Below are 21,270 nucleotides of genomic sequence, written 5' to 3' on the forward strand. Positions count from 1 at the left end.
TTTCCTCAGATTGTTCGACTCCTGGTTTTGACTTATAAATACTGAGGTAAAATACTGACTAGATACTGGACATGTGAACGTGGCCTTATTTATAGCATAACATGAATGAATGAATGTATGTCCATATAATGGACAGATTGGCTGGATCTGATAAAATGAAGCGTCTTTCCATTCTGTCAACTACACCGTTTACAGTGTGAGGTACTGCGAACCTAATTCTCAATTTTCTTCAAAGCCTCCAATATCCTCCACCATGTTGGCAGCAGTTGTTACATCAGTGAGGGGGTCTTCATTAGCCAGCCCTGTATGATTATATACCCGTCACTAGGAGCAGTACATTGACAGTATAATAACTTTATTGCCCATCCTGATGTCATTTTTAATAAAAATCTATTTTGAAAATTATAATTCTGTGCAACATGATTTTGTGATTTTGGAAATAATAATAAAAAAGTAATTTCACAAGACTGACAATAATAAGGTATGACTTGTTCGTATCTGGTCTCTGACACATCCACCTCTGTGATCTCCCGATGGGTGCCGCAGCCTAGGGATCCGGTCCAGCTGCTCCAGAGACTCCGATCATGTGTAAGACGCGTTAGAAAACTAGGATGAAGAGCGATCAGGTGTACATGGCTTCATGGAGATACTCCAGTCTGTGTTCTCTCTGCTGTCTTCTTGCCTGTAACAGCGATAGTCATATCTCAGAACGGGAGAAAAGGGTTAATACGTAAAAGCATCTTCTAAGGATGTGTTCACATACACAAGTTTTCTGCTGCAAATTTTGCCTCAAACTCACCTCATGATCTGAAAGCATTGCAAAGAGTAAAATCCACAGTGAAAGTCCACTGAATCAATTACCATGCTCCATTGCCAGTCAATTTCCTCTGTTATTTTTTTTTTCTGCACCTTATGGGTGAGAACTGGTGACTTATTGCAAGGGTATGTCCACATGTGCAGGATTTGTAGCAGAAAATTCTGATGTGTTAACAGGAAAAACACTGCATAAAATACTTGCGTTTTTTTAATGCAGATTTTTCCCCACTGATTATGAGTGAAATCTGAGGCAAAAACGTTAAAAGAATCGACATGCTGCAGATTTTAATATGCAAAAAAAACAAACACTGTGTGCATGAGCCTCTGATTCACAATCACAATCATGCTGGTACTAGGAAAACCTTCAGATTTTGTGACTGAACTGCACAGAAAAGAAAAAGGAGACAAAAACGCAACATGTGCATATTCCCCAATATGCTGCAGATTTTGTGCCCACAAATCTGTACAGAAAATCTGCGTTGTATCCTCTCCGTATGAACAAATCCTAGAGGTGATAATCCAACTTCTCTAGTCATACCTCCTTCCACCTTTCCCACACTTTTTGGTAACTTCCAAAATAAAAAATAAAAAAAAGACCCAGTTGTGGCATGTCCCTCCCCGGCTGCTGATCTGCTCCCCCAGTTACCATTCATTTTACCTTTTCTTGCTTGTATTCTTCGTATTCGGAGCTGTCTGTCGGTAGCTCATCTCTGCACAGGGGGCAGGAATTTGTCTGCAGATAATGAAGGACCACCGTTAGCCTTACATTAATGTCGGTGCAGAGCTGCATATAACCAGTGATATCGCCATCGGATATTTGCTTTTATTCTTAAAAGGGTAAAAAACTATTTGAAATTTTTTTCCAAAACAATAAAAAAAAAACAATATAAATGGGGTATCACTGTAACCATACTGACCTGAAGACTAAAGCTGCCTTATCAATTTTACCACACGTGGAACGACATAAAAAAACAATTCCTGAATTGCTGGTTTTTGTTCATTCTGTCTCCCAAAAATCGGAATAGAAAGCGATCAGAAAATGTCATGTGTCTAAAAATGGTACCAATAAAAATGTCAACTCGTCCCGCAAAAAACAAGCCCTAACATGACTGTCGGACGAAATATGGTAACATTATAGCTCTCAAAATATGGTGATGCGAAAACTATTTTTTGCAATAAAAAGCTCCTTTTAGTGTGTGACAGAAGTCAAACATAAAAACCCGATATAAATCTGGTATCGCTGTAATCGCACCGACCCGGAGAATAAAGTCGACTAATACAGCACGAGGAATGGCATAAATAAAACCAATTCTTCACCTGCTGTTAATCCTGCCTCCCAAAGATCGCAGTAAGGCTTGGCTTGCATTTATCCTGCGCTCTGCGCTGAGCGCTTACACTGGGGTAGATCTCTGAAATAGGAGATTCAGACAGAACCCCTGGAGGAAAATTCCCTAAAATAAAGAAGATGAAGGAACTGTGGACACCATAGGACCTGTGATCCGGCAGTGTTGGTCCTTTTAGGGGAGTATAAAAGTGCGGTTGACCAGTTTTGTGCACTTCTGAAAAGAATGTTCCTAACAAAAGCTTTAACTCAAACCACAAAAAAGCAAGTCACTCAGGTCTGTCATCTGTTAACGGAAATATAGGGGTTTCCACGATACTGGTGGCACAAAGGCGCTGGAAAAGCAAAATGACTCCTCACCCTCCAAAAGAAGTTCCCAAATCCCAATTTCCTCCGGTGTGTCTAAACCACGGATAGCGCCTACATGTTTGGCATTTCTGAAGCGATGAGAGCCCGTCTAATTTACAGGTGTGTTTCTCCAGAAGCATGGACTGGGCATAACGTACTGGTCACTACAACGGCAGTTTGCAATTTTCACTTGGCAACATTCATTGCTGCTTGTTTCTGGAAAACACCCATGGAGTCAAAATAGTCACTACACCTGTGACCAAGATCTGCTGTGCGCCCAAACAGTGTTTTTTCCCCAGATATGATGTATTGGCGTGTTCAGGAGAACTTGCACAACAAATTTTGGAGTCAATTTTTTTCCTGTTACCCTTGTGAAAATGTAAAAAAATTGAGGTCTAAAGTTAAATTTTTGTGAAAAAAAAAGTTAATGTTCATTTTTTCCAGGACGTCCCCCTGACAGCACTCTGGAGGACGTCCTCCTCCTCCTTTCAGGGACAGGAAACAACACGAGAGGTTAAAAGGTCCCACTCCGCCCCCTTTCCTTTAGTGTTTTTCCTGTCCCTGCATGGAGGGACACACGAGAGATCAAGCTTACCGGATCGGAGGGCTCAGGGGGATCGTGCGGCTGGTCCAATATCCTTCCCCCTCGTCGATAGCCCAGGGCACATGCTTCCCGGGTGGGAGTCCCTGTGCCCAGAGACCAGTCGAGCGGACGCGCTCCTGGGTGAGCCGCTTCCTCCCAGGGGGAGGCTCTCGGCTCAGGCGCCAGGAAGGACAAGAGGCGCAGAGGTCCGCATGCTCTCATACGAGCATGCAGGGACGGCAGAACCTCCCGGCTTCAGCGTGCGTTCCACTGCGTGGAACGCGGAAGTGATATATCGTCACTTCCGGTGACGTCAGCGGCGTCATTTCCGGCGGATTCGGCGGCAGAATATGTGTTCCACAGTGTGGAATGCTGAGACATCTATAAGAAAGCGCCGGATACGGGAATGGGCGTCCAGCGTTCTACACGGCGAGCGCTACATTGAACCAGGACGCACATTCACAGGTCCCAGGAGTGCAAGGGCCGGAGAGAAGGTCTGCAATGCCAGAGACAAGGGGTAAGTGCAGCAGTGCTGCTAAATCCCTATATTTATATCTAGCAGGAGATGTGCTATTCATACGGTATATTTATATTTAAACAGAGGATATGGATCCCAGGAGTGAGGAGACTGGGGTAAGTGCGCATGGCGCATATTACCTTTTTTCCCACTTATTCCTAAGTCACTAAGATGTATTCACTCTTATACTTAGGATAAGGAGGCTCAACAGACATCCCTGCCAGTGGCAAAAAAGTCAGGCAAGGCACTGACAAAGTCCAGACGATGTTCCATATGTAATGCAAAGTTACCAGAAGCACATAAAAAAGAGTTGTGCGGATCCTGCATCTCTAGAGTTGTAAGAGAAGAACAACCATCATTATTATCCGAAATGAGGTCCTTAATTCGGGAAGAAGTACAGAATTCATTGGCTACCATGTCACAACGGCACCCCTCCAGCCCAGGTCGGGGTTGCAAAAGACCACGGATGGACCTGGACCAGGATGATGTTGAAGTCTCATCTAAGGAAGAATCAGACGGTAGAAGTTCGGATCAAGAAGAAGGAGAACTACCGTTAGAGGAACAGGATCAAGGAAGAAAATTTCTATTTCCTGTGGAAGAGACAGAAGATTTAGTGCAAGCTGTGAGAAATACAATGCAGATGAAAGAAGAGCCGCGGCCGAAGTCCAGAGAAGATTTGATGTTTGGAGGGCTTACATCACAAAGACAGACGGTATTCCCTGTAAGCGATCACCTCAAACAGATGATATGATATTGCAAGAATGGAAGGATGCAGAACGTAGACTGATAGTGTCTCGGGAGTTTAAAAGTCGTTTACCATTTGATCCGGAGGATATCAAGGCATGGGAAGAAATTCCGAAAGTCGACGTACCTATAGCCAAGGTTACTAAAAAAACAGCTATTCCATTTGAGGACTCATCTAGTCTCAGAGACGCTATGGACCGCAAAGCAGATATTCTGTTGCGCCGTTCTTGGGAAACATCGGCAGCACTGATAAAGGCTAACATTGCAGCCACGTCAGTAGCTAGATCAATGTATTTGTGGATGGGGCAGTTAGAGGATCATTTGGTGAATAAAACCCCGCGGGCTGATATAATTTCCTCCTTACCCATCATAAAGTCTGCCACAGCCTTTATGGCTGACACGTCAGCAGAATCCGTGAGATTTGCAGCCAGGAATAGTTCATTATCCAATGTGACTCGTAGAGCTATATGGCTTAAATCTTGGTCAGGAGATAATTCATCTAAAAATAAATTATGTGCTATTCCCTTTTCAGGATCCAAGGTATTCGGACAGGCATTAGACGACATTCTAGAATCCGCATCAGACAATAAAAAAGGTTTTCCCGAGGAAAAACTGAAAAAATTTCAGCCATTTCGGAAAAGACCCCCACCTCCAAGTTCCTATAGAGGCAAACAGCCTGACTATAGAGAACAGTGGAGATCCAGCAGAGGTACCTATAGAGGAGCCTATTCGCAGAACCGAAGGGGAAGAAATTCCCTGTTTGGGTCAAGTCCTAGATCTAGGAGGCAATGACGCCATAGGTATAGGGGGCAGACTCAGTCTTTTTCTGAACAGCTGGAAAAAAAAAAAAAAAATCACAAAAAATGCATATGTCCTCAAAATAATTTCAGAAGGTTACAAGATAGAGCTCGTATCCCCAGCTCCACAGAGGTGTATCCCACCTACCAGTGTGGCGGAAAATTCGCCAATGTTCACAGACCTTCTGAAGTTGTTCAGTTCTCAAGTTATAGTGCGGGTTCCCACAACAGAAATAACCAGAGGTCACTACTCTTCACTATTTTCAATTCCAAAGTCATCAGGAGAAACACGCACAATAATAAACCTAAAACCCTTGAACGTCTATGTAAGATACAAAAGATTCAGAATGGAATCAATAAAAACAATTGTCCACCTCATAGACAAAGATGCTGTAATGTGTACGCTCGACCTAAAAAGCGCGTATCATCAGGTTCCAATCCATGCAACATCTCAGGAGCTTCTGAGGTTTTCTGTGAAGATTCCGGACCAAACCTGCCACCTCCAATTTCAGTGTCTCCCGTTCGGCCTGGCCTCAGCTCCAAGGATATTTACAAAACTGGTAGCAGAGGTGGTGGCATACTTAAGAAACGAGGGAATTACAATAATTCCTTATTTGGACGATTTTCTGCTGGTAGCCAGAACAAAAAACATCTTAATCCTACACAGGGATCGAGCCATTTCAGTCCTAGAATATCTAGGTTGGGTCGTAAATCAAGAGAAATCACACATAAAACCCGAATCTCGGAAGGTATTTCTGGGAGTTCTTCTAGATGCCACCTCAAGACAATCCTTTCTGCCAAGAGAAAAACAGGTGTCAATGAGAACGTTAATCATGGAATCCCTAAAGCATCGGATTACTATAAGATCGGCCATGAAGATCTTAGGGAAAATGACGGCCTGTATCACTTGCGTAAGGTGGGCACAGGCTCACTCAAGATTATTACAGGATCAGGTTCTCTCGACATGGGATCGACGTCAGTCATCGCTGGACAGAATAATCCATCTATCAAGGGCAGTAAAAAAGTCATTGCACTGGTGGACACATTACAGCAACCTAAGAGTGGGTGTTCCATGGACCTTGACCCCTTGTGTGGTGATCACTACAGACACCAGTCAGTGGGGATGGGGAGCCCATCTAGAAGGATCGTTCATCCAGGGCAGGTGGCCAGAAGATATCAGTCAAAGATCTTCAAATTACAGAGAGCTTTACGCTATTTGGGAAGCTCTAAGAAGGAATCGCTCTCGCTTGAAGAACAAACATGTGAAAATCCTAACAGACAACATGACAGCGGTATCCTTCATAAGACATCAAGGAGGCCCCAGACACAAACCACTTCAAGAGTTGGCACGAAGAATATTTTTTTGGGCAGAGAACACAGTCCTGTCAATCACAGCAGTCCACTTAGAGGGATCTCAAAACGTCCTGGCCGATTATTTGAGCAGAAAAGAAATCTGTCCGACAGAATGGGAATTAAATCAAGAAATCTTTCACCAATTATGTCATCATTGGGGGACTCCCAGGATAGACCTATTCGCTACAAGAAAAAATTCGAAGGTGGCCAGATTCTATTCCCTCAACCCTACGGACATGCCGGAAGCAGTCGACGCCTTGAGTCAAACGTGGGTCGAACCACTCTCTTATGCATTTCCTCCAATAGCACTCATTCCGAGAGTACTCAGGAAGATTCAGGAAGACCGAGCAAAAGTTCTGATGGTTGTGCCATTCTGGCCGAGGAGGAGCTGGTTTCCGTTGTTAGGAGCCATGACAACAGACAGTCCAATCAGACTTCCTCTATGGAAGGACATCATTCATCAAGGGCCCGTGTTACACCAAAACCCGGAACGATTACACCTTTCAGCGTGGATCCTGAGAGGGACATCTTGAAATCGCGGGGGCTATCTGATGAAGTCATCTCAACAATCCAGGCTAGTCGTAAGCCAGTAACTTCAGCTATTACAAAATTTGGAAGAAATTCTGTATGGAAGGTGGCAGGTCGGCCGTGATGTCGGAAAACCCGGATGTTCCCAGAGTTCTGGATTTTCTCCAATCTGGATTCAATATGGGGCTGAGACCTAGTACCCTTAAGGTGCAAATTTCGGCTCTTAGCACATTCCTGGATTATCCGTTGGCCTCTCATCCTTGGATAATTAGATTCGTAAAAGCCATCCAGAGATTAAGTCCCACGTTTAGACAATTAACTCCCACTTGGGATTTAAATTTAGTGCTCAGAGCCCTATGTAAAGATCCTTTTACCCTTAAAGGTGACATGCCCATTGCAATACGAACTTGGAAAACAGCTTTTTTGGTAGCAATTACAACGGCCAAAAGAGTAGGGGAGATACAAGCCCTCTCAATTAGGGATCCGTACCTCCAGGTTCGTGAGGATCATATAATCTTAAGACTAGATCCATCATTTATTCCCAAAGTAGCTTCAGTACAAAACAGAAATCAGGAAATAATTCTACCCTCCTTTTGCAACAAACCCTCTAATACAAAAGAACAATCTTTACATTCTCTTGATGTCAGACAGGCAGTACTAGACTATTTAGAGGCCACTAGTACTTGGAGGAAAGATCCCAATCTATTTATCCTTTTTGGAGGTAAAAATAGGGGTAAAAAAGCATCCAAAACCTCTATAGCTAGATGGATCACTACAGTAATCTCAAAAGCCTATGCGTCAGAAGGGGTAGATTGTCCTGTGGGAATAAAAGCCCATTCCACTCGGGCCATTTCAGCATCATGGGCGGAACGGGCAGGGGCATCACTAGAACAAATCTGCAAAGCCGCAACCTGGGCCAGCGTGAACACATTCTGTAAACACTACAAACTAGAGGTGTTAGCAACCCAACAAATGTCATTTGGGAGAAAGGTTCTCCAGGCAGTTGTCCCACCCTAAAGGAGTTTTCTTTGGTATTCTCCAGAGTGCTGTCAGGGGGACGTCCTGGAAAATGGGTATTATACCTACCGATAATTCGGTTTCCAGGAGTCCATCCTGACAGCACCGTTACTTCCCCCCTATGTATACTATGTCATATGCTGTTAATATGATTTGGTTAATAAAATTCAAATGGTATCTATCCATGGTGTGGTACTTGTCAAAACACTAAAGGAAAGGGGGCGGAGTGGGACCTTTTAACCTCTCGTGTTGTTTCCTGTCCCTGCAAGGAGGAGGAGGATGTCCTCCAGAGTGCTGTCAGGATGGACTCCTGGAAACCGAATTATCGGTAGGTATAATACCCATTTTTTCCCCACATTCCAAAAATTCCTGTGAAGCCCCTGAAGGACTAAAACTTCTTGAATGTGGTTTTCAGCACCTTCGAGGGAAGGGGTGGTGCAGTTTTTAGAATGGTGTCATTTTGGGGTATTTTCTGTCACATAGGCCCCAAAAATTTTGTTGGAAAAAATGAGAAATCGCTAGTCAACTTTTAACCCTTAACTTCCTCCTAACAAACAAAAAAAATTGTTTCAAAAATTGTGCTGATGTAAAGTAGACATGTGGGAAATGTTATTTATTACTTATTTGTATAACATATCTCTCTGATTTAAGGAAATAATAATTCAAAGTTTAATATTGATGAAATTTTACCACTAACAATGTACAATATGTCACTAAAAAATCTCAGAATCACCGGGATCCGTTGAAACGTTCCAGGAGTTATTGCCTCAAAGTAACATTTGTCAGAATTATAAAAGTTAGCCTGGTCATTAACGTTCAAACCACCTTTGGGGTTAAAGGGCACCTGTCATCCATATGACTGCAGGCAGGTATAATACACTGCTCAAAAACAATAAAGGGAACACTTAAACAACAGAATATAACTCTAAGTAAATCAAACTTCTATGAAATCAAACTGTCCACTTAGGAAGCAACACTGTTTGACAATCAATTTCACATGCTGTTGTGCAAATGGAATAGACAACAGATGGAAATTGGCAATTATCAAGACACCCTCAATAAAGGAGTGGTTCTGCAGGTGGGGACCACAGACCACATCTCAGTACCAATGCTTTCAGGCTGATGTTTGGGTCACTTTTGAATGTTGGTTGTGCTTTCACACTCGTGGTAGCATGAGACGGACTCTACAACCCACACAAGTGGCTCAGGTAGTGCAGCTCATCCAGGATGGCACATCAATGTGAGCTGTGGCAAGAAGGTTTGCTGTGTCAGCGTAGTGTCCAGAGGCTGCTGGCGCTACCAGGAGACAGGCCAGTACACCAGGAGACGTGGAGGGGGCCGTAGGACCGCTACCTCAGCCTTTGTGCAAGGAGGAACAGGAGTAGCACTGCCAGAGCCCCGCAAAATGACCTCCAGCAGGCCACAGATGTGCATGTGCATGTGCCTGCACAAACGGTTAGAAACCGACTCCATATGGATGGTCTGAGTGCCCGACGTCAGATGGGGGTTGTGCTCACAGCCCAACACTGTGCAGGACACTTGGCATTTACAAAAGAACACCAGGATTGGCAAATTCGCCACTGACGCCCTGTGCTCTTCACAGATGAAAGCAGGTTCACACTGAGCACATGTGACAGACGTGACAGAGTCTGGAGACGCCGTGGAGAGCGATCTGCTGCCTGCAACATCCTTCAGCATGACCGGTTTGGCAGTGGGTCAGCAATGGTGTGGGGTGGCATTTCTTTGGAGGGCCGCACAGCCCTTCTATGTGCTCGCCAGAGGTAGCCTGACTGGCATGAGGTACCAAGATGAGATCCTCAGGCCCCTTGTGAGACCATATGCTGGTGCTGTTGGCCCTGGGTTCCTCCTAATGCAGAACAATGCCAGACCTCATGTGGCTGGAGTGTGTCAGCAGTTCCTGCAAGATGAAGGCATTGATGCTATGGACTGGCCCGCCCGTTCCCCAGACCTGAATCCGATTGAACACATCTCGGACATCATGTCTCGCACTATCCACCGTCATGTTGCACCACAGACTATCCAGCAGGGCTGTGGAGTCGGTAAGCCACAGTTGCCACTCCGACTCCTGGATTTTATCAGGTTCCGACTCCTGCATAAATAGCCAATTCGTAACAATAAATTTACTGTTGTAAAATATTAACATCGTGCTTATTCAGTTTCTCACCATCATGTAAGTAATCAGACCACTTAGAGCAAAAACTATATTTATTAGAATACAATTAGAATATAGCAAATAACTTTTCTAAACTCTTGTAAGTAAATATGCAATAAACACTATTATGCAGTTAATAAGAAGAAATCTATATATTTGTCCTCCGAAAAAGTATTGCCTCTGTCAGATCCTCCTTCATGGATGCCCTCAAATCTGATCTAATTATTTTGAGAGCAGAGAACAACCTCTCTACACTAACTTGGGTTGGTGGCAAAGCAGTAACCACTCGGGCAACATCTCTGACAATGTCAGGATACAGAGGAATCGCTTGTTGCACTGTTATTTTTGATGAACGGACAAATTTCTCAATTTCTTTTAGTGCACATGAAAAATTCTGCTGAAATGTACTGGCTGTGTTCTTTGATGGGGATGACTCTTCTTCTATGCGGGAACGCTTTGCACGGTCCTTGTGATCCAAATATTTTTCGAAATTAAATTCTTCATCAGTTGATGAGGGTGAAGATGTGGCAGGACGACCAAATTCTTCTTGTTCCTCCTGACTGTTCTGCAACCCTTTCATCCTTACTGCTATTTCAAACAGAGCTTCTTTAACTTTAGTTAGCTGTTGATCATCTAGAAGAATCCGATGCATTGGGTCTACATACACAGCTGCCAAAAGAATGTTATTTTGTAATAGTAGCTCCTCTCTCCGTTTCATTGATGTAGCAATGCCACTTGCAATTAACCCTCCTCTTTGGGACAGGCGAAACATCAGGTTCTTCCACTCCTTTAAGAAAATACCCGGAGTTAAGTCCTCTGCTTGTAATTTTTTAGTCACTGTAAATGGGTGCTCTAGCAATTTTTCCAGCTCAGTCACCTGATTCCACCGACTTTCATTTAGCGTCAGTTGAGGGTTAGCCATGTCTACAAGAAAGGTTTTCAGTTCAACCAAGTGCTGAATCATTAAGTAAGTACTGCCCCATCGTGTGGCTTGATCAATAATTGCCCCTTTTCCAGCACGTCTCTTCAAAATTGAGTCAACTTTAGGGGTTCTGGCAACAGTAGCCAATTTTCTCACCTTGCCAATCAGTGCAGCAGCATGTCCTTCTTGCAGACTGTCTCTTATAGCCAGCTGTAGCGTATGCACAACACAGCGCATGTGATGAATGAAAGAACGTATTGACGCAGTTTCAACAAGAACATCTAAACTATCATGTTGCTGTTCATCTGAAGCAACTTCAGTTTGCTCCTCAGTTACAATACTGTGTTCCTCTATTTCAAACATTTCTGTGCCTGTGGACCCAGAAAGTTCTTCTAGCTGCTGGTCACCATCATTACTCTCATTCATTAGCTTAATAGTACTTATCATATTTGAAGCATTGTCAGTTACGACAGAAAGAACTTGCTCTTTTTTAAGTTCATAGTCTTGCAGAACCTTTTCCACCAAGACCTGGAGAAACTCACTGGTGTGATGAGCTTTGGTGTCTTTTACTGCCAATGTCTTGGTAACTATTTCATTTTTGTCACAAACAAATCGGACATTGATGGCAAAGTAGTTCACTCTGTGACGTGTGCAGGCATCCATTTTAAGAAACAGAAAGCGTCCCTTGAGAGTTTTTTTAAGTTCTTCCTTTTGTTTAAAAGCTTCTTCAATTACTAATTTTCTAATACTGTCTCTCTCCAGAGAAACACCAAGCTTGCGGGCCATTTCCCCATTCAGACACATAAAAGCTGGTCGTGAAAATAATGAAATAGGCACACTATCCTTTACAACAAGCTCTATGATCTGTTTTTCAGATGTACGGTATCTACTGTCATTGTCACAGTAACTTTGTCACTGACAAAATATCTTGCAACTGATGGCTGCAAAGTTCTCTGCTCCTTTGTTTGGCTGGAAGAGCTGGGCACTGGTTCACTGGTTTGGATGCAGTCTTTCTCATCCACTGCTTTCAGTACTTCTGGATGAAAGCGCTGTAAATGTCTCTTTAGATTAGAAGCTCTGGTAGGAGCATTTTTATCTTTGCCTGAATATGCACTGATCTTGGCTTCACAGCATTTGTTTTCGTCTGGATCATTTGTCATACACTGACAGACATGTTTTCTATCTTGAGTGATGGTGAAATGTTCAAATACAGCTGATTTAATGTGATGCTTCTTTGACACTCAGGTTTTTAATTCTGCATCCACAATCCAAATGACAATTGTTTTTCCTAAAAACAATTGTACAAAATTATTGCCAGGTCGTACAACTGATATAGTGGTCAGTAATACTGTTATTCCTCATGTACTCACAGATAACTGATTCAAAGTTTGTTGAAAGGATAATACTTCTTACAGTCTTCCTCTTCTGAGTAGCAGCTTTGAGATGCTTGGAAGACACACACCTAGTAAACATCTAGTCTAGAGGAGGAGCTTCACTACTAAGAATTTGCAACACATTTTCACTTTCAGTTTCATACATTGTAAGTAGGGGGGTTGGGGCACCATGAGGTTAACCAAGTATAAGATTAGATAAGGGCAGTGGAGAACAGTGACACACAAGAAGTAAGAAATGTCTATCTCCAGCAGAACTGCTTATCACTGTTGTTCATAGTTTGATAGAACATATATATTTGAGTAACATTTATAAAATTCATATGAAAGTTCAATTATGAAATATTAATACATTTTTTTTAAAGCTGGAGTCGGTACATTTCTACTAACTCCAACCAAAACTAACTCCGACTCCACAACTCAGACTCCACAGCCCTGCTATCCAGGATGCTTTAGTCCAGGTCTGGGAGGAGATCCCTCAGGAGACCATCCGCAGCCTCATCAGGAGCATGCACAGGTGTTGTAGGGAGATCATATAGGCACGTGGAGGCCACACACACTGAGCATCACTTCCATGTCTTGAAGCATTTCCACTGAAGTTGGATCAGCCTGTAACTTCATTTTCCACTTTGATTTTGAGCATCATTCCAACTCCAGACCTCCGTGAGATATTAGTTATGATTTACGTTGATCATTTTTAGGTTTTATTGTTCGCAACACATTCCACTATGTAATTAATAAAGATTTACAACTGGAGTATTTCATTCAGTGATATCTAGGATGTGGGATTTTAGTGTTCCCTTTATTTTTTTGAGCAGTGTATAATTTGTAGATCTGTCTGGAGATCAAAGAAATAGACAAGACTAGTCTGGCACTGCCCCCATCAGGCTATTCCCAGAGCTGCTGGAGGTGATGAGCAGATCCATGTACACACAAGGGAGAAAACTGTCAATTACCTGCACTAGCCCTGGGAAGAGCGGGACTAGTTTAGTCTCTCCCTATAGTCCCCGGCTAGATCTTTTAAAGTATATATTTTTTGGAACACTGGAGCATTTTGGAGAAAAATATACATGGCTGCAATCATGCAACCAAGCTCAGATTCATGCTGCCCATTGTAAGGGCAGCATAAATCAGATGGCAATTCGGGCCTGAACACTAAGGGGTTAAAGAATATAGGCAGTGTCGATATGGAAAAATTGGATTTACATATGTTATTGATTATCAGTCTGCAATCTTCACTCATTCTCAGACTTCAATAAGCAGTTTACAGGCTGCTACAAGTTACAGGTTTTCTCTGTAACTGGCTGTGCATAATAATGTGATCACCGTGAGAAAAATCAGTGAACTGCACTGACCTCCGTGAAATCCCAGTCTCGCTGTGGTGAATCATTCTCCTCTACTTTTCAGTGTGAACGGTCGCCTCAGGCCACCGCTGACAAGCAAATGTCGCACAGATGGACTAACGGCATGAGACACTCTGGGTTCTTTTAACTTCGGACAGATGAGGGATATTTTTTATTTTTATTTTTTTTTACAGGAGACAGTGGCTTCAGGGGATTAGGTGTTATGATGAGTATAATGTGATTATTTTATTCTTAATTTTACACTCGATGTAGACAGCGGGGGCTGAATTCAACTCAACATTGATTGATGTCAGCTGTGTTCACGTGTGCGGGACGTTTTGTGACCCGTGCTGCTAAAAAACGGACATGTCAGCGTGTTTTACACACGGACCATGTAAACACACTGACACGTGCACAAACCCATTCACTTTAATGGATCTACGTGTGTAAGTGTCACCACACGTACTGGACACACTGACATGTGAGAGGGCCTAAGGAACAAACCACAAGAGCACAAAGAGCTATCAGTGCCAGGTGCGGTGTTTGAACATTTTTGCCAGATTTTACTGACCAGCTAGGTGAAGGACTTTGCATGCGCAAAATGGCAGGACAACTTTCTGGGCAAAAATGCCCTTAGTCTAGCAGTTGCTATAAGTAACTTTCATGATACCTAGTCCTTCCCAATTGCTGAGTGCAGTCATGGTGGGCTTGGCAGACACCGATCACCGCTCAGAGTATGGCACGTTTGGCTAGATGGAGGCTCTGGTCAGGACACGTGTCATGCATGTAAAAGATCGCATTCTCGCTATAATGCATCACAACAGCATAAAAGTGAGTTTGGTCATCTCGTCAGTTTCAAGTTGCCAGAAATTCTTACAATCCTTGCATTACACAGTAATGGGAACACACAGTTCTCAATCAGGCAGCATGCACTTTCACATGGACAGCCCATCGCTTCACGCTTTATGTGATATCGCTGCAGGAGAGTAAATCCTTTGCTTCTGGTTCCTCTCTAGATGTCATCCAATTACTGAATCACCTAACAGCTGGGCATGAACAAAGAAAAAAAGTGAACAATCCCTTTAAGTTGTGAGAAGACAGATTATCTTTTTGTAACATCCCCTAAACCTTTGATTCTCCCACATCAGAGAAAATCATGTCACACTCGAATTAGAGTGTGATTAGCATAATAGGACTGATTTTTTTTATGAGAAATATAGTGGCGTGACCCTAGCTTTTGTCTGACTTCCGGCTGAGGGCTCCTGTGCTCTCTAGGAGAAAGCTGCTGTCAGACTCTCCTGGCAGCGACTTATCTCTGGGAAAACAAAAAGGATCCTTCTCTACTACAACATCATCTTGGAATGGGGAGTCCCACAGACGCACTGGATTGTCAGCCGATCCCTCCGATATGGGGCTCAGACGATTTTAGTCTAATGAGTATGGAAGCCTTTAGGAGAGCCACCACCTCTCCGCCATCACGTTGGATTCTTCCTTTTGCTTTCTGCGTCAAGTTGTTTGGTTAAGATACCGTGAATGTATTATAATTCAATGATGTTTGGAATTTCCCTGTTCTTTACAAAAAAAATACAGAAATGTTATTACCTTTCCAAGCCAGGGCAGTATGCAGGCGGAATGGAAGAGGTGTTCGCAGGGGAGCTGCCGCACGGTTTCATCCTCCTCAAACTCCAGCAGACACACGGGACACTTCAGGCCGGCATCTGTACAATATAGAAACCAAGGACTTTGGTTACTTGTATGGGTGCAATGTTCTCAGGGATCCACTTTAAGGCTGGAGTCACACATCCGACTTCAGACCGCGATGCACGGACCTTGCTGCGAGACTTCTGACCCAAACTCCACTCCTCCATAAGTGTATATAAAGCTGGAGAATTCAGATCAGGAGACCTGCGGCCGGTCCAGCCTAATACTGGGGAGATGGTCTCCTGGGCCTCAATTGTAGATTATACATAGGTATATTTTTTTTTATACCAAGAAAAATAGGGATTTCTATATAAAACATATGAACATATTGTTTCAACCAATAAAACGTACAAAGTAGGATAAATATACAAGTTTCCAACCAAATAGGTTTCACATGTGATGTGACAATAAGGCCACAAAAGACGGCCATGATTAGAGTGTTCCGTCACAAGTGTGCGTAACAACCATGAGTAGAAATGAAAGAGCAATGTGTGATGCCCATTCGGTACGCGGCACGTGTCGTTGCTTAATTACCTTATTTTTGACATTGTGACACATTATTTCAGTTGCTTACCACATTACCAGATTTCATGTTGCTGAGTTTTTGATATTACAGATTTTCTGTAGAACTTCGGCACCTTTTCAATATATTAGATCACTTGGTTTTTTTGTTTTGTCTTCCTTTAAATGCGTTTATATCGTGTTTTTTGTCTCTCTTGTCATTTTACATAAAACTGCTTTGTTTTTGATACTTCCTGGTATTTGACTATTACAAAAATTTTATATAATTATTTTACCTGTGTATACAAACAATGCAAGTCTATAACTCTCAGCGTACCGGCAATTGACAGACATGTTGCAAATTTCTGTTTAATATATATATGGATGGAGATGGATGACTACATGGTAGCAGGGTTATTAGTCCTCTAGAGACAAGATCACAGTTAATCAGCAGATTATCAAAATTACAACCAACTGTCCATTAAGTGACATCGCTGAAATCAGGGTCCGTGCCCCAACATCATGCTCAGGGGGTTTTAATTATTATTTAAGTCGTTAAAAAAAAAAAAAAGAACAATCGCTTGTGTGCCCATTTTCCGAGACCCATAACATTTCATGTTGTGTCCGATGAAGCTGTATGAGAGCTTGTATTTTTCTGGGGCATCCTCATGTGTGTTTTTATTGATACCATTTTGGGGTGGATATGATGATTTGATCACTTTTTATTGCACTTTGAGGAGTTGTGGCGAGCCGAAAGAACGAAATTCTGTCGTTTTGATTTTTCAATTCTTTTTACAGAGTTTACCCATCAGGTAAATTAATTTTAGATTTTGATAGCTCGGACTGGTATGTCAGCGGCGATACCATACATGATATGTTTTAATTTTTTTTAAAAAAAGATCTTTATTTTAAATGGGAAAAAAAGAGGGTGATTAAAAAAATGTTTTATATATATTTCCTTCAACTTTTTTTCCTTTCACTTTTTGCTGTATTTGTTAGTCCCCATAGGGGACTTGAACCTGCGATCATCAGCTCCTGAGCTCTTCCCATTCATCCTCTGCTGGTCTTTAATGGGTTAAGGCCTCATTCAGACACTTCCTCCTCTAGTTCTTGTGCTGCTGATTCTGGAACAGTTTTTCTTTCTTCTGTGCCCCCCCCCCCCCGGGTAATAACGGTGCTAATTTTCTTCTTCAACGAACTGGGCGTATGCCACAGAACGTCTCTGTGGGCATTTGCCTTTTCGCCTCTGATGCTGGCCAATCAAACCACGGCCACGCCCAGAGAGAAGGTCTGTGGTATACGCCCAGTTGGAAGAATGGAAAATTTGCACTATAGTTACCAGGGGGAATAATTTTGCAACGAAGGGGCACAGAAAAAAAAAAAAAAACTGTTCCGGAATCGGTGATACAGCGACAACTGGAGGAGAAACGGAGATCAAATTTAAAAGAATCCATTAAAAAGGTCCTAAATGTAAATTGCCAGCTCTGTGCCACTCATCGAGATCTGCAACATGTCAATAATATAAATTATGGTCATAAATAGGGACCACCAAGATTTTAGTCCCCGTGGTTATCTGTAACATAGCTTCTGCCTTTTGCTTCTTACCTGCTTGCTTGGCCGTCACTGTAACTTTTGGCAAGTTTTCTACCACTTTTTTGGCAGCTGGCGGTGGAAGTCTATGGTCCCAGTCTGTTTCAGCCAGACCTCCAAGATCAATATCCATCCCACTGAGGAGACTCCTGGGAGGAATTAAGATAATAAAGGTTCAGCAAAAACATGACAACAGAAGCCAGACGGGGCCTTCATCTCCGGCCCTCACGGTCAACAATAGGCTTTGGGGAAGCTGGATGACCATGTCTATAGATGCTGTAAGAGGGGAAATAAGGATATAGCTGGAAATCAGTGATAGATTAATAATGTTTCAAAACTTGACAACGGGGTACGGACATCAAAAGCCTTGTACGCCCCATAACCCCCCCTGCCTACATTCCAGCGTAATACCCCCCTGCGACGTTCAGCTGTCTATGATCAGGCCCAGTGGCTTTATTCTCCCTGCCGGGTAAGAGCTCCCAGGAGAGACCTTTGATTCATGTTGGAAGCACAGTAGAGATTGGCAATAAAAAGAAACTTTAATGCTTTTCTATAAACATACGACCAAAAGACTGAGAAAAAAACAAACATCCTGAATCAACAAAAAGTACAAGACAGCAATTCCAAGTAAAGTCAAATATGGCAGCTCAGCTCCTATTCAACAATACTAGATGCCTGGACGACTTTAGCAATGTAGAAGAATAGGAAAGGTGTATGCTTTTAATGATGTTCAGCACACTGCAAAAGTTTTAGGCAGGTGTGGAAAAAATGCAGCAAAGTAAGGATTCTTTAATAGTTTATTCTAATCAATTAACAAAATGCAAAGTGAATGAACAAAAGAGAAATCAAAATCAAATCAATATTTGGTGTCTCTGCCCATTGCCTTCAAAACACCATTACTTCTAGGTACAGGTTTCAACTCTGCAGGGGGGTTGTTCCAAACATCTTGGAGAACTAACCACAGATCTTCCATGGATGTTGTCTGTGTAAATCCTTCTGTCTCTTCAGGTAATCCCAGACAGACTGGATGATGTTGAGATCAGGGCTCTGTGGGGGCCATATCATCACTCCTAGGACTTCTAAATTAGAGATGAGGGAACATCGTCAGCTCCCTACTTATTTGGCAAGCTATCACGCTTACCGAAGAAGCTGCATCTGGAGCCCGGATACCTGCAGCGCTCCCGATAATCAGCTGTTCGGTGCCGCAGCTGCATGTGTCGCGGGTGTGTGACAGTCACAACACATTGGGAGCGCTCCAGGTATCCGGGTTCCTGGTGCAGCTTTTTCGGTAAGCGCCATAGCTTGCCGAATAAGGAGGGAGCCGACGATGTTCGCTCATCTCTATTCTTAATGACATTGGCTGTATGTTTGGGATTGTTTTCCTGATGCAGAATAAATTTGGAAAAGATCAGATGCCGCACTGATCGTATTGCATGATGGATAAGTATCTGCCTGTAGTTCTCAACATTGAGGACACCAAGGAATGGGCAGCTTTGAGGTCTGTAGACACCGTGTCAGCCAAGGAAACTTAGTGCAGCAGATGAGAGACACATCATTCATATTTTCCTTGAAAATTGGAGGATGTCCAGGAGTGTCAACAACTCAGAATGGGCAGCAACCAGTAAGATCCAGCTACACCAATCTACTGTTTGGAGAATTCTGCCCAGAAGTGGTCTTTATGGTAGAATTGCAACCAAACAAAACACACACCTCTGACATGGAAACAAGGTCAAGTCACTCAACTATGTACAAAAGTAAAGGAAATGGGATTCATAAAAATGGCAGCAGGTGCTCTGGACTGATGAATCAAATGTGCAATATTTTGCTGTAACAGAAGGCAGCTTGTTTGGTGAAACGCTGGAGAGCAGTACAATAAGTGTTTGCAGGAACAGTGAAGCATGGTGGAGGCTCCTTACAAGTTTGGGGCTGCATTTTAACAAATAGAAATTATAATTTGAGCATGATTAATGGTGTCCTCAATGCTGTGAAATACAGGCAGATACTTATCCATGATGTAATACCATCAAGGAGGCATCTGAATCACTCAAAATGTATTCTTCAGCAGAACAATTACCCCTAACATACAGCCAATGACATTAAGAACCATCTTCAACGTATAGAAGAACAAGAAGTCCTAGAAGTGAGATCAAGGCTCTGTGGGGGCCGGATTGTCAACATCATCCAGTCTGTCTGGGATTCCATGAAGAGACAGAAGGATTGGTCTCATATTCAGATCTGTGGTTAGTTCTCCAAGATGTTTGGAACAACTTCTCTGCAGAGATCCTTCAAAAACCGTGTGCAACTGTACCTAGTAGAATTGATGCTGTGCTAAAATCAAAAGGGCGGTCAAAAAAGCTATTTGCTTTATATTTCTCTTTTGGTCATTCACTTTGAATTTGGTTAATTGATAAAAAAAATAAACTATTAACCCTTCTATTTTTGAAAGCATTTTTACTTTGTAGCATTTTTTTCTACAGCGGTCTAAAAATTACGCACAGTACTGCATTTGTCAGCACAGCGCCATCCAGCGGATTAGTTAACCCCTTCCCGACCTTTGACGCCACGTAGGCGTCATGAAAACCCGTGCCAATCCGACCCATGACGCCTATGTGGCGTCATGGAATGATCGCGTCCCTGCAGATCGGGTGAAAGGGTTAACTCCAATTTCACCCGATCTGCAGGGACAGGGGAAGTGGTACTTCAGTACCCCCCCCCCCCCCCCCGTGGCTACGATCGCTCTGATTGGCTGTTGAAAGTGAAACTGCCAATCAGAGCGATTTGTAATATTTCACCTAAAAAACTGGTGAAATATTACAATCCAGCCATGGCCGATGCTGCAATATCATCGGCAATGGCTGGAAACACGGATGTGACCCCCCCCACCCCACCGATCGCCCCCCCAAGTGTTGTGAAGTTGGATTTTGGGCTCCCCCGGTGGCCACTGGTGGAATTGAACTGGTGTGCATCATCCTCTCTGTTCACCTGTTTCCATCAGGATGTGGGAGTCGCTATTTAACCTTGCTCCTCTGTCACTTCCATGCCGGTCAACATTGTAATCAGAAGCCTTTCTGTGCATGTTCCTGCTGCTAGACAACTCCCAGCTAAGTTGGACTTAGTCCTTGTTTGTTTTTGCATTTTGTTCCAGTTCACAGCTGTAGTTTCGTTTCTGTGTCTGGAAAGCTCTTGTGATCTGAAATTGCCACTCTGATGTTATGAGTTAATACTAGAGTCTTAAAGTAATTTCAGGATGGTATTTTGATAGGGTTTTCAGCTGACCATGAAAGTACCCTTTCTGTCTTCCTGCTATCTAGTAAGCGGACCTCAATTTTGCTAAACCTATTTTCATACTACGTTTGTCATTTCATCTAAAATCACCGCCAATATTTGTGGGGCCTCTGTCTGCCTTTCGGGGAAATTTCTCTAGAGGTGAGCCAGGACTATATTTTCCTCTGCCAGGATTAGTTAGTCCTCCGGCCGGCGCTGGGCGTCTAGGGATAAAACGCAGGCATCGCTACCCGGCTACTGTTAGTTGTGCGGCAGGTTTAGTTCATGGTCAGTTTAGTTTCCATCCTTCCAAGAGCTAGTTCTTATGTTTGCTGGGCTA

The 21,270-nt window shown here is 43.1% G+C and overlaps 1 protein-coding gene across 1 annotated transcript in view; it reads right to left on the reverse strand.

The window, feature by feature from the left end:
• Positions 1–338: 338 nt before the first annotated feature.
• RNF181 (ring finger protein 181) overlaps positions 339–21,270 on the reverse strand; it is a 43,732-nt gene continuing 22,800 nt past the window's right edge. Inside the window, exons 3-6 of the mRNA XM_077262854.1 lie at positions 17,682–17,815; positions 15,477–15,592; positions 1,475–1,549; positions 339–682 (exon numbers count right to left, since the gene is read on the reverse strand). Coding sequence (XP_077118969.1) covers positions 623–682; positions 1,475–1,549; positions 15,477–15,592; positions 17,682–17,815 — 385 coding nt within the window. The 3' untranslated portion in view covers positions 339–622. The remainder of the gene's footprint in view (positions 683–1,474; positions 1,550–15,476; positions 15,593–17,681; positions 17,816–21,270) is intronic.

Source organism: Ranitomeya variabilis, chromosome 5 (assembly GCF_051348905.1).
Source record: "Ranitomeya variabilis isolate aRanVar5 chromosome 5, aRanVar5.hap1, whole genome shotgun sequence".
Classification (NCBI taxonomy): Eukaryota; Metazoa; Chordata; class Amphibia; order Anura; family Dendrobatidae; genus Ranitomeya; species Ranitomeya variabilis.